Source organism: Anthonomus grandis, chromosome 10 (genome assembly GCF_022605725.1).
Source record: "Anthonomus grandis grandis chromosome 10, icAntGran1.3, whole genome shotgun sequence".
NCBI lineage: Eukaryota > Metazoa > Arthropoda > Insecta > Coleoptera > Curculionidae > Anthonomus > Anthonomus grandis.
In genome coordinates this window covers 947,660-962,464 of record NC_065555.1, presented here as the reverse complement: position 1 = coordinate 962,464, position 14,805 = coordinate 947,660, and the positions used below count along the sequence as shown (strand labels likewise).

Below are 14,805 nucleotides of genomic sequence, written 5' to 3'. Positions count from 1 at the left end.
TGCACACACAAATGCTTTCGACTTGTATGTAAATAAAACTATTACCTTTGACCGCCAGGGTGGGTTTGGGTATTCCAGTGCCATTTCCACTTTGAACACCCGATGACTTCACATCCTTATTGAGGGCTGACACTCTGACTTTCGGCTCGGCCAGTTTGCTACCCGCTGATAACTGGGCCACTTTGTTGGCATGTTTTTCTACCTCCGTGGCCATTTTGGGGCCCCCATTTTGGACCTTTTTGGCTGGACTTGGACTATTCTTTTGAATCTGGGTCTTAATACTAACACGAGACAAAAAAAAATGTTATTAAGGTCAAGGGAAACTTTGAAATTGCTTAAAACTAAGGTACCTAGGGGTATTATTGGTCGGTTTTGAAGTCTGTTTAATTCTGGATATGTTTTTGGCTGGTTTGTGTTCGGGGTTGGCATCCAGGGAGGCACTGCTGTCACTTCTTTCACTTTTAGCCGACGACACCCCACTGGATGAGCTTGTCCTCTTGCCATTTGTATTAGCACTAGTCTTCTCATTATTCTAGAATAAATTATCAAATTTTATTGGGGTGTTTAGTCGAAATGACTTTGAGTTCCATTATAGAAGCCATTAATAGCTCTTAAAGTGACCCGGCATCGCTGCGTTTTAGGCTAAGGGATTCCCAGAAAAACTTAACTTACACAAAAGTTGAAAACTGTTCCTTAACAGGGTTTTCCTTTAATAAAAAATTTAATTACAGGAGGAAAGATTTGCAATATAAATATGAGTGGTTTTTTGGAACATATAAATGCAAGGTGTGTGCAGAAATTAACACTTACAGCTTAAAAACCCAGTTTCTTAGGCACCACAAATTATTTACCACTGTTGAAGTATTAAAACACTAATTTAAACACAAATAAAGCAAATAAAGCTTAAAAAAATATTAGGGTACCGGAATTTAAACTGTCACATGTCACATCTGACATATGTCATTCTATTCATTGACTAATGTCATTCAAAAGTTAAAGGATGCGGTGAAAAAAAAACGGATATTAATACACCCCCCCACCGGTGCACTTGTCCCTTTTGCACGCCAAACAATTCATAATTTGCTTCTTTTTTAATGTGCGATTTTTTGAAAAAATCATTATAAAAAATACTGTAAGACTATTACACACCCGAAAGTGACACTAATGACCTTGTTCTGTCATTAGACCCTGAGACTATAATCAAAGCACACTATCTTTAAGGATTTCCCGCCAAAAATCGGGACCTGTCGGACAAAAGTGCTTATAACTTTGGTTCTGTTTACATACGGATTAAACAAGGATGCCTTAGAAGTCAAAAAAGAAATTTTAATCGATTTTTGTACATAGGATTCGATAGAGGTCGCGACGGTTATATGAATTTAATGAAATTGAACGGGTCGATTAGAGTAAATCGCTAAAAATCATCCTGCATACTGGGTATTTTCAAAGCAACCCATGGCCGCGTCTCCATGGCAACGAAAACGATGATTTTCGCCGAAAAACGACCTTTTTTATAATCGAAATTTAACTACTCAAACCGATTGGAATCGGGCCAGAATTAGTTGTAATCTTTTCCTGAAGCTTTCTACTATTTTTCCATGTACAAATTATAAGGCAAAGGGCTTTTTTTTGTATCCTAAAACATCGTCTGAAAATGGTCAATTTTGACGTTTATGACCAATTTTAATGGCGTCATTTACGGCGGATTTGACAACATGGCGTCAAAGTGGGTGAATCGACTGGGACTTGCTATTTAATTTCACTGATAAAATGTTTAAAATAGCTTAAAACTTCCTGGAATAAGTATGAAAAAATTCAAAAGACTCTGGACAATCTGAATATGCACATATCTTTTACCAAATTGTTTTCTATTAGCGGTAATAATTGGTCAAAGTTTTGACCTTTTGAAATTTACAGCGATTTCATGCGACACAGTGGACGGATCCATAACAATTTGCTAGACAAAAAGTATGATACAGTGGGTCCTAATGATGAAAAAAAAAACTAACCGGGATTTAATGTAATTATAATGAAATGATTTAATTTAATGAAATTTGGTATTTGGGGTCTACTTAAGGTATAATTATTAAGCTTCTGCAAATTTTCTGCATTAGTATTCACATCAGCTGCTGGACTCATATTTTGACATAATATGTACTTAAATCAGAAGGATCTCTTACACTCGTTACAATACATGCTTACCTTGAACAATTTCAATTTATCCAACATGGAACCGTTCTGAGTGACGGTAGAATTCTTAGGGGCGGCCGTCGGTGTCTGATAGGGGCTGGAGATCTGAGGAGGGGCGGCGGGCGGCCCCCGGGGGATCATACTGAGGGCGGGGCTGGGAGCCCTGGAGGAGCCCGCGACCGGTCGTACCTTGTCCGGGGGACATCGTCGGGCCGGCAGCGCACTGCCCGGCAACGGTATGGCACTGGTTGCGGTACCGCCCTTATGAGGAATCGCCGACGATCTATCGAACAAATAAAAATAAGAAAATTGGTTTAAGTAGTGCGGGTTGTTTACGTCAAACTCCTAAAACGTAAACAAAATGTTCCTTTTCAATGTCTTATGGCCGATAATAAAAGGCGAAATCGGATTTTAGGAAACGAATCCTCTCCTTTAACTAAACATTTTTAAATATGGCTGTGTGGTTTGTTTATTTGTTTAAGGCTAGGCATACTAGACGTACGACGGCAGATAACGCAACTAACATGTCATTTAAAAAATTATAATGAACTTTAGTAATTGTTTAGTAAAGATCCTGTTACTGTACACAAACTTGTATAACTTGTATAATATATATATTAAAATGTATCTCTTCTGAAAAACCCTGAAATATGTGTCCAATGAATTTGCTTGAATAATCCGTGTGACAATTTTAAAGTTGCTAACTCATTGGGGTTCGGAGTTATGAAGATTTTGTACCTGAGAACTTAATTTTTTTTTTATTAGGAATTTTTCCAAGGCTGATTTTTCAATTTTTTTTAATTTTTGAAAAAAACGCTGAAATAGGTGTCGAGTGAATTTCCTTGAAGAATCTGTGTGCCAAATTTCAAGTCGCTAGCTCACTTGGGTCCGCAGATATAAACATTTTGTTCCTGAGAACATAAATTCTTTTTCAAAAAATGTTGTCAACTTCCAAGGCTGATTTCTCAAGTATTTTTAACTTTTGAGAAAAACGCTGAAATACGTATCCAATGAATTTATTTGAAGAATCCGTGTACCAATTTTCAAGTCGCTAGCTCACTAGAGTTCAGAGATATAATCATATTGTCTCTGGGAATTTATTATATGAAAATGTTTACTTTAAAACTGAGGTTACACGTATAAGGCATTATAATGACACAGTAACTATACAAAAAAACTTACTACCGCGAGACTATTCAGAAATGTCAATTACGTCATCCGTTGACAAGTGACAGCTTACATTTGATTGAAATAGTTATCATTTAAGTATGTTACAAGAGTTGCAAGTCCAAACGTCGATTTATCTCAAATATTTATGGAAAAATGGCAAAATACTCGGTAAATCCTATTTGGCAACAGCTGGTGTCCTTGAATCTTTTAAACGTCAACGTCAAATGTCATTAGTCTAACCTAACTTTTGAGACCTATGCCAATAAAGTGACTTTCGTGCATTTTTCGTGTTTTCTTTAGTGTTAAATAATTATTTATTTAAGGTACTTTACTACTAAATAGTCTGTGATTACGTAGGCCATTCAAAAACCCCTCTAAAATATACACATTTAATTGTGCGGGAAAAATCTTGAGTTTCCTCGGTTCAAGAGGCGATTTATAACCGAAATCTGCGTTTATCTTGAAATAACTTCGATATTTGGGGCTATTTTGGGACTTCTAATTTTGGAATTTTGTTCCAAACGGCACCTTTGAGGAATACACCTAATCAATCCCTTTAGAGGTAACTTCCAACCTGTAGAACTTTGAGAAGAATTGGGAAGAAGAGTCTTAAGGTAAACTAAAGGTTTATCACTGAAATTTCCTTAATTGAATCACACGTTACCGCTCAAATTTAATGATTTAAAGGCCCTCAGAGAGCACTTAAACTGCACGTTCAATACATAAAACCGAAAATAAACCCGTCAAACTAAAACCGAAGTTGTTTTAGCTTCAAAAGCGTGAATTCTATTTAATCGGGGGGCCTCGCTTAATGGCATTCGGATAATTTATAAGCCCGATCTGAATGTAGGAAATGATTTATGGCCTGTTAAGCGGATGGTTGCCATCCGCGTCCCGATTATTCCCGTTTAATTATTGGTCTGGACAGTAAAAAATTCGTTTGTTTTTTCGAGTTTATAGAAGCAGAATATTTTGCTTTTTGTTTCATGAGAATATATCCATTAGTTACGGAGATATTAGACTTTAAAGTGAGTAACCTTAGAGTTAGACCCCGCTACTCAAAAAGCCTAATATGTCTAAAACTTTTGCCTGAATCTCTTTGAAACCTTATCGAGAATGCTCTTCTTCATTTTTGAGTTGTTGGACTTTAAAGTGCATAATAAACCTTAGAATATTCCTTTTATTAATTTATTGAAATATTCACTAACAACTTAGCTCGCCGGACTTCCGGTGAAGTCGGTAAACTCCGGGACTTCCTTCCTCCGGAATGGCTGTTCCCCATCACTGAATATTCACTAGAACGTTCACAAAAATCACTCAACTTATTACGTAAAACATCACAATATTGAAACACTGACGTGTATATTTTAGCATCGGGGCGAGATTTAGAGCGGGAGCCACCCTCATTATGAGTGACCCCTCTTAGGGAATATCCCACCCTAGAGTTTTACCCCAGTCACCCCATTGATTTGAGATCTGAGATGCGTTTTTATTGATTTTTCTATGATGGGAATTGAATTATGAAGGTTAGTCGTTTGGTATGTGCTAATTTTCTATGAAAAGAATGCTCGATATATGAAAATATATATCGGTCTCTGTTCGATACGTTAAATTGTTCATGCGTTTTGTCCTTGTCACTCAAAACAATATAGGCTTTATAGGTTAGACAAAGATGAACTTATGGCGCTAATTATGTGTTGGAAAGAGATGGGTATATAATAATTTTAAATGGTGTATATTAAAAGGTGTTTAGGTTATGTTGTTATAGGACCAGCCGGACAAAGGTGCTTATAACTTTGGTTCTATTTGGGGTAGAGCAATGATGTTTACCTTTTTACAATCTAGAAATATGGGGTTACAACTTGATTATTTACAAATTTTCATTGGTTTGGGGCAAGGACGCCTTTAAAGTAAACAAAAATATTTTCCTCGATTTTGGTCAAGGGAATTAGATACAGGTCGCAACGGTTCTTTGATATTTAACGGGTCGATTAGAGCTTACGAGGACTTTATTTGTATAGTTTTTTGATTATTCTCAGCATACGGGAAGTTATTTTTTTAACGTCCAAAGTTTTAGACATGTGTGATATTCTAGGTCCTCTGACGGTTTAACAGTATCTTTGCGGCAATAATAACCTACAGAAGATATGTGCGCCTCATCGAGAACTACAAATTTCGTTAAAATATTTTTTCAGAAAAATATGTTTTTTGTGAGAAAAATCAAAAAAACCTAAAAAAAATTCAATTTTTTCTGTGTAAAATTTTTATGGCACTAAATTAAATAAAAAAATCATTTACATTAATTAAACCTGCATTCTTTTCGTATAAAACAGTGTATCAAGTTTAAAGGTATTATTTATACAGGGTAAGCACTGTTTATTTGAAATACCTTTTACCAACTCTTTTTTTTTGTACTTTTAATAACTTTTTAGTGGCGCCACCTAGAGCCAAATGGCTTATGCACGGTTTTAGCCTGTAATGAGAAGAATATTTTCTAATATTAACCGTACTTCTAACAAAAACCGTTTTTGAGTTATGAATTTTTGACTTTGGAAATTAATTGTGCGCACCCTGTATGTCATAGATAAACCATATCTGCTTGATTTTAGTACAACATAATAAAATCTCAATTTTTGACCATTATTATATGGATATTTTACACACTGGGTATTTTCAAAGCAACCCATGACCGCGTCTCCATGGCAACGAAAACGGGGATATTCGCCGAAAAAGGACCTTTTTTATAATCGAAATTTAACTACTAAAACCAATAGGAATCGGTCCAGAATTGATGTTAATCGGTTCCTGAAGCTTTTTACTATTTTTCCATGTACAAATAATAAGGTAAACACGTTTTTTTACACCTTAAAACATCATCTGAAAATGGTCGATTTTGACGTCTATGCCCAATTTTAATGGCGTCTTTTACAACATGGCGTCAAAGTGGATGAATCGCCTTGGACTTGCTTACTAATTTCATTGATAAAGTAGTTAAAATAGCTCAAAACCTTTAGGAATTGGTCTGGAAATATTCAAGAGATCCCGGACAATCCGAATATGTGCATATCTTTTAACAAATCGTGTTCTTTTAGCCGTGATAAGTCGGCAAAGTTTTGACCGCGCATTATCATAATATTCATGCGGCACAGTGGACCGATACAAGGCATTTTGCTAGACAAAAATTACAATACACTGGGTCCTAATGATAACAAAAAAAACTTATCGGGATTTAGTATATATTATTTATTATGTGGGACTATTTTTTTTTTAACTTTTTTGTTATTTACCTGATTTTGAGGTGATTTTGAGATACTGAGGTGAATAATTAAAATTGATTTATTTTAAAAAAATGTATACCCATTTCTCTCTTACACGTAAATATTGCCATAATTATGTTTACCTTTGTCTTACTCATTGAACTGGAAAAATTGCCAGAAAGCGAAAATTGATGACGAAACGTCGAATTTTAAATTTGACGACGTAATCTGGAAAAAATGGCTCTCATAAAGTACCATTTGTTTTTTAATTTTTTATTCAACTAACAGCAGAAAGAAAATCATAAACATTTTATTTGTTTTTCCGAAATTTTTGAAAGTTTTTAACGCCACTTTGACATACTTTAACGGTGAAAACATAACCTTAAAAAATTCGACTAGTTACCAACCCAACCAAAACAAAAAAATGAACAACACTGACGCCGTCGATTCACGTTCACAACCGTTTATAAACAAAACGCGTCGCGACGCCCGAGTGCCCCGAGAGCACGAACACGAAATGCACTCGGCGTGTGCCAACCACCCCAAAAAACGGATTAACGAATGAAAAAGACAACGTTGCCACGTCTTAGGATTTTTATTTAAATCGTCGATTTCCACGATAATCAATCCGTTTTATCGGCCGTTTTATCACAACCAACGGACGTCAAACGGTTGTTAGATAGTTGAATTAAAAAATAGATTCAATCAACGGTTCAATAATAGTCAACAATTCAATCAAATAGATTAGTTCTAATGTTTCAGAAGCCACGCCTACCAATAAACAAAATTCAAGATGGCCGCCCTATTGTTATTGTTTAGGTGCATCTATAAGCCACGCCCATAGCAACAGAAAAAAACTGAATTCAAAATGTCCGACTGTGAGACACTCACAGAAAATTATAATTTTATTTATAAATTAGATTTTTAAAGGTAAAACAGCGGCAACGTGGCGGAATCTCAAATTGGCATTTCCCCTTCGGATAACCGGCCGCATCGCCTTTGAAATTTCGGATATTCCTGCAACACGGTGACATTTTTGGGAAGGCCGACGGTCAACTCTCCCGGATTTTTTTGATGGTTTAAGATGTTTGAATTTTTATTTAATTTTTCTTTTTTTATGGTATTTTCAGACAAACATGGAAAGCACTGGAAGAGGCCTACATTCAGGAGTGGATAGATACAGGCTAGAGAAGAAGAAGAAGTTGCCGCCAATATTTTTCAAATGTTAAACGACATGTAATCCTTCCTAAATTAATTTTTTTCCATATCCAAGTCCACAAGAAAGTTGCATCGAGGTCAAAAATTAAAAAAAAAATCTTCCAGGCAATTGAGTTGATAAATGACGTTTTTCCTGTCAATATTCTTCAAAAAATACACAATAAAATAGATAAAAATTTAAATTGGAATTAATAGGCATTGGCAGTACTATGAGTGCCTTTAAAAAACCTTGAAGTACTTCTAAACCTCTTCCTGAATTATTTAGAGAAGTCCTGAAGTTTGGAACTTTATTCGAGACATTTGAATCATCTTAAGTGCCTGGAATAATAATTTATGTATCATTGAGTATTATCTTCCAGACATTTGAGACTGCTTATGATCCTTTAAATTATCGTTAGTTTTTAACAGGTATCTTAGACTAACTGTGGTACGAATTTTCGTCGAAAGTCTAGGTTGAATCCATAGTTAGTTACAATTTTTTAAACGAACCCTTTAAAAAAAAAAAGAGAAGAATTAATTAAAAATATTGAAATAGATGTATTTAATAGTCAACAAATATGACTCAATATATTTCTATTATTGTAGAGGTTTATGATGTTTATATTTAGTTTAAGCCAATATCCACATCGTCATCTTTCTTTATGAAAACAGAAAGCAACTGGAATATAAATGGGTTTGTATAATAACTGACGTAGTGTTTTTTTACTAATACAAAGACCGATTCATTAGGTCCGTATTAGTCTGTATTAAAAGGGATATATTTAAGATTCATTCCTTTTTCGACTTTTGCTTCATTCGCTGCTTAAGTAATAAAAATAAAAGAATAGTTATTATAATTTGTGTTTTTGTTCTACCCATATTCTTAATAAAAAATGTTATATCAAAATAAACCTCTCATGCTTAACCATGCAGAACGGTATATTTCAAAAAAAATATTGTGATCCACCCTGTATAGATTCAAAAAAAATATTTTTAGTTTATAGATTTTTGCTCTACCTCGTATGCTTTAGCTACGCCTTATTGACGCACCCTGTATAGTAGGCATCAGTTTCAATATATTTTCATGGTCTCGCCCGTCAAATAAACGTCGTCAAGACCAATTGACCGTAGTCGGCATCAATTTCAATTTATTCTTAAACACGTCCGTGAGCTCCAGAGAGGGACACAATCGGTTTTTTTCAAAAGTTTAATTTCGCACACGGACGTTTAATTAACGGAACGTTCCTTTGAGTTTTACCGTATTATACCACCGGTGGTTGTCTGTAAATGTGTCTTTTACAGATGACCCGCACCAATAAATACGTTTATTTCCCTTAGGAAAAAAGTCCAATGACAATTTCCGCCTCTCATAAAATTCATTTTTCATCAGGCCAAATTGAAGTGTCAACCCTGCAGACGACAGAGACAATAACAATATTTCACTGGGGGACTTTTTTGTTTGTTTTTAAAGCAGATTTTTATATCCCTTTGTCGTCCTTTGGAACGGCTCAAAGGCTTTCCAGCACTCGGGATATTATCATAATACGTGCCATAGGGTGTCAATACAGTTCCTTTCTTAGTTGGACGATCTGGACTGCGACACAAAATGCGGTACAGGAAGAAATTTCCAACTTAGACCCCCACAAAGTCCCATCCGAAGAACACCGGAACTAATCATACTTTACATCCCTCAGGGGTAAAATAAATATTAACTAATGATTTCCCCTAAGAGGACAAGGGAGAAGCATCTCATTAATCCCTATAGGACAGGCTAGGGCTGTAAGTTACACCTTAAAATAATTGTTATGTGAGTAACATCCCTTATCGACGACCTAAGGAAAACTTTTCTCAGGTCGTTTTTCATAATTTCACGTCGATGTGTGTGTGTGTGTGTGGGGCACGTCTCTATCCTCCCTTTTTCTTCTAAAAAAAGTTGCGGCGTGAGGTGTTTACTGTATTAAAGGGGGCGTCGCAGATCCCACTTAAATCTCTTTTCCGGGGAAAGTTTCGCGGGTGTAAGAAAAGCGTCACTGGCAGATGTTTGATGCGAAGTTTTTCCGTGGTAGGGTGGAAACCCGATTAGAATCTGCCATTTTAGGAGAATCAAGGGAAAAGCAGGGATTTCTTTCAGGACATTATATCTACCTAATGTGTTGGTGAAATCAGATGTCTGGTACCACCCAAAACATTTTTATTGTGACATCAGAATGTTGGTACCATGATTCTTCAAAAAATCTTTAAAAATAGTAGTTCAATTTTCGTGAATATATCAGTGCAAAGACCAGTGGATTAAGGAAGCCACTCAATACAAATATGAATTGTGTTAACAATTGGCGATTGTAAGAATTAGGAGGATTCGCACTTATTACATTGACACTGAAAATAAATTAAATGTTGTCCTAAGAGGACTGGAGTTAATGGAACTGGATGTAGGTGGCTTCGAAGCTGTTCCGGAAACAGTTCCGGAATTCCTAAAAAAATTGACACTACACTTCCAGGCTTTCTGATCTGTTGAGCTCTTTCTGAGGAAAGCACAGAGCACTGAAAGAAGAGCAAACTTACAAAAGGATTCCTGTAGAATTCAGAAGATATTAGGAGTTGCCGGAAAAGAACCAGAGTGCCCGGATGAAGGTGTATATTACTTAGAATCTTTTAAGGGACTAATTGAGGAAAAGCAGAAAAAAATTAGTAACCTTTAAATTTTTTTTTAACTTTCTTTGTATTATTTAGAAAAATCCTGAAATAGGTGTCAAATGAAATTAAATGAAGAACCTCTGTACAAAGTTTCATGATTCTAACTATCTTGGTTCTTGAGTTATGGATACTTTAAAATTAGCCACCCTTAGAATTTTTTTTTTAACTTTTTGTACATTGTTCAGAAAAATCCTGAAATAGGTGTCTAATGAAATTAACTGAAGAATCTTTGTACAAAGTTTCATGATTCTCTTTGTCTTGGTTCTTAAGTTATAGGCACTTTGCCACTTTTTAAGAAAAAAAAATAGCCACCCTTAGATTTTTTTTTCTAACTTCCTGTATAATATTTAGAAAAATCCTGAAATAGGTGTCTAATGAAATTAAATGAAGAACCTCTGTACAAAGTTTCATGGTTCTAACTGTCTTGGTTCTTGAGTTATAGGCACTTTGCCACTTTTTTAGAAAAAAAATTAGCCACCCTTAAAAATTTTTTCTTTAACTTTCTGTATATTATTCAGTAAAATCCTGAAATAGGTGTCTAATGAAATTAAATGAAGAACTTTTGTACGAAGTTTCATGGTTCTAACTGTTTGGGTTCTTGAGTTATAGGCACTTTGTCACTTTTTAAGAAAAAAAAATAGCCACCCTTAAAATTTTTTTTTCTAACTTTCTGTAAAATGTTTAGAAAAATCCTGAAATACTTGTCTAATGAAATTAAATGAAGAAACTCTGTACCAAGTTTCATGTTTCTAACTGTCTTGGTTCTTAATTTATAGGCACTTTGCCACTTTTTAAGAAAAAAAAAATAGCCACCCTTAGAATTTTTTTTTCTTACTTCCTGTATATTATTCAAAAAAACCCTGAAATAGGTGTCTAATGAAATTAAATGAAGAACCTCTGTACAAAGTTTCATGGTTCTAACTGTCTTGGTTCTTGAGTTATAGGCACTTTGCCACTTTTTAAGAAAAAAAAAATACCCACCCTTAAAAATTTTTTTTCTAACTTTCTGTAAAATGTTCAGAAAAATCCTGAAATACGTGTCTAATGAAATTAAATGAAGAAACTCTGTACCAAGTTTCATGTTTCTAACTGTCTTGGTTCTTAATTTATAGGCACTTTGCCACTTTTTAAGAAAAAAAAAATAGCCACCCTTAGAATTTTTTTTTCTTACTTCCTGTATATTATTCAAAAAAACCCTGAAATAGGTGTCTAATGAAATTAACTGAAAAATCTTTGTACAAAGTTTCATGGTTCTAACTGTTTGGGTTCTTGAGTTATAGGCACTTTGTCACTTTTTAAGAAAAAAAAAATAGCCACCCTTAGAATTTTTTTTTCTTACTTCCTGTATTATATTCAAAAAAATCCTGAAATAGGTGTATAATGAAATTAAATGAAGAACCTTTGTACAAAGTTTCATGGTTCTAACTGTCTTGGTTCTTGAATTATAGGCACTTTGCCAGTTTTTTAAAAAAAAAAATAGCCACCCTTAAAAATTTTTTTCTAGCTTTTTGTATATTATTTAGAAAAATCCTGAAATAGGTGTCCAATGAAATTTAATGAAGAACCTTTGTACAAGGTTTCATGGTTCTAACAGTCTTGGTTCTAAAGATATAAACACTTTGCAACTCTAAAAAAAAAAAAAATTTGCCACTCTTACTGTTCTCCGAAAATCATGATTTTCTTTGTTAAACTCAGGTTAAACCCATCGTCATGGTACTCATTTTCAGCTGCTTTTTCCCAACTAACTCAATGCCAAAATCAGATTTTTAATCCTAAAAGTCGATTTTCCAAAAACAACTAAATCTTGATAAAGTTAAAAGATTAAGCTTTCCCCTCGAAAAAAAGATTTATTTCCGGTGTCTACTAACGCCTTAATTATGGTAAAAAATGGCCTCTAATCCGGCCTTTAAGCGGTCCATCCTTGGAAAAACTCCCCCACCCTGGAAAAACGAAAACAGGCAAATAACCGCCGGGAAAATAAAGCGGGGTCCCTTGTCGAACATCTGGACCGAAATTTATGACTTTTTTACGAGAGTTCGGGACCGACGAAGGGTGAAATTGAGATGCTTTGCTTAGGTTTCGATATAAAATTCAAACAGGCCCTTTTTTATAGTCAAGAGTTTTGCGAAATTGCTTGTTTTGACATACACGTTTTTTTGCCATTGGGTTCTCCAATCGATAAGTTCCAGATTCGTAAAATATCCAAACGGGTTCCAAGAAGCCACACCTAATTTGGTCAATTCGGTTGTTTTTCTTTCCAAGATGGCGCCCGTCCGCCATTTTGATTTTTGTAATATTTTTTTTAGCCACTTTATAAGAGACGCTTGCACTACTTATGTATGGTCGCACGCGCTCATCCACCATAATATCAGGATAAGAAAAAAAATTACAGCTGACAAAAAAAAAGAATTTCAAGGTTCACCAAGAATATTTAAACAAAAAAAAAAAGTTTTCTTTTCTAGGACACCCTGTATAACCAATTTAATTAAATAATAATTAATTGCCAATCGTATCCTGATACTATGGTGAAGGCGCGCATGTCAGCTCAACCCGTTAATCGCTCCCTACCGAGCTAATATAGTTAATTCACGAGTTGTTTGATAGGCCTACAGAGTTGGCCTTTGGCCTTAATGCCACTAAAAGCAATAATAATTTGACTTTTATACAATTGTCTTAATTCAATTAAATACCATGGCCACATCTCTCTTTTTTAAACCAAAAAACAACATTTTAATAAGCATCTTTTGGATTTTCCTGGCTGCCAACTGTGACCCAATCAGAACCCGAACGGATTATACGTATGTCGATAAAGCAGCTTCCTACCTGTTGGGCGTCATGTCTTGCTGTTGGCGGGCTTTTGTTGCCTGTTTGTGGCGCGAGAGGGCGAAGAAGAGCGCCAGAATGGCCTTCAGTTTGCCATCTCGCAATTCTTGGGCGGCGATGCCCTCGATCCCTTGGACGTGTTGCGAGTGGAGGGTGGACAGGCACAAGTTGATGTTATCCAACTAGAAATAGAGAGAAAAAGTGGACAATTTTGGAAAAATTGTAATTTTCTAAATTATATAGACTTGTTAAGAATTTAAGATAGACTCATCGCCTTGATACTCTTTTTCTGCTAACTTTTTCTGAAAAATTTAATGGTACAATCAGATTTTTGGTACCACCTATGGTACTCTTAAAATTGCATAAAGTTTCTTAAAAAACAAAATAATCCCTTTGACATGGTACTTTTTTTCAGTTTATTTTTTCTGACAAATTCAATAGCGAAATCGTATTTTTGGTACCACCCATGGTAATCTTAAAATTGTAAAAAGTTTTTTAAAAATCAAGACAAACCCATCGACATGGTACTTTTTTTCAGCTAATTTCTTCTAAAAAATTTAATGGTAAAATTAGATGTTTGGTACCACCCATGGTACTCTTAAAATTCCATAAAGTTTCTTAAAAAACAAAATAATCCCTTTGACATGGTACTTATTTTAAGCTAATTTTTTCTGGTTAATTCAATAGTGAGATCGTATTTTTGGTACCACCCATGGTACTCTTAAAATTGCAAAAAGTTTCTTAAAAAACAAGATAAACTCCTCGACATGGTAGTCATTTTAAGCTAATTTTTCCTGACAAACTTGATAGTGAAATCATATTTTTGGTACCACCCATGGTACTCACAAAATCGTAGAAAAATCTTAAAAATCAAGACAAACCCATCGACATGGTATTTTTTCCAGCTAATTTCTTCTAAAAAATTTAATGGTAAAATTAGATATTTGGTACCACCCATGGTACTCTTAAAATTGCAAAAAGTTTTTTAAAAATCAAGATAAACCCATCGACATGATACTCGTTTTAAGCTAATTTTTTCTGACAAATTTAATAGTGAAATCATATTTTTGGTACCACCCATGGTAGTCTTAAAACTGCAAAAAGTTTCTTAAAAAACAAGACAAACCCATCGACATGGTACTTTTTTTCAGCTAATTTCTTCAAAAAAATTTAATGGTAAAATTAGATGTTTGGTGCCACCCATGGTACTCTTAAAATTGCATAAAGTTTCTTAAAAAACAAAATAATCCCTTTGACATGGTACTCATTTTAAGCTAATTTTTTCTGGTTAATTCAATAGTGAGATCGTATTTTTGGTACCACCCATGGTACTCTTAAAATTGCAAAAAGTTTTTTTAAAAATCAAGATAAACCCATCGACATGGTACTCATTTTAAGCTAATTTTTTCTGACAAATTTAATGGTAAAATTAGATTTTTGGTACCACCCATGGTACTCTTAAAATTGCATAAAG

At 34.6% G+C, this 14,805-nt stretch overlaps 1 protein-coding gene across 5 annotated transcripts in view; it reads right to left on the bottom strand.

Annotated features, from left to right (window-relative positions):
• The window catches only part of LOC126741642 (protein sickie-like), a 146,172-nt gene that overhangs the window by 66,360 nt on the left and 65,007 nt on the right, over positions 1–14,805 (bottom strand). For 4 of the 5 annotated variants that reach the window (XM_050448165.1, XM_050448167.1, XM_050448166.1 and 1 more), the window contains 4 exons: positions 13,332–13,513; positions 2,203–2,473; positions 351–532; positions 46–281 (listed from right to left, as the gene is read on the bottom strand). In XM_050448165.1, the coding sequence (XP_050304122.1) occupies positions 46–281; positions 351–532; positions 2,203–2,473; positions 13,332–13,513 (871 nt within the window). Of the gene's footprint in view, positions 1–45; positions 282–350; positions 533–810; positions 961–2,202; positions 2,474–13,331; positions 13,514–14,805 lie in introns of those variants that run through there. The other variant, XM_050448170.1, reaches the window with a different exon arrangement.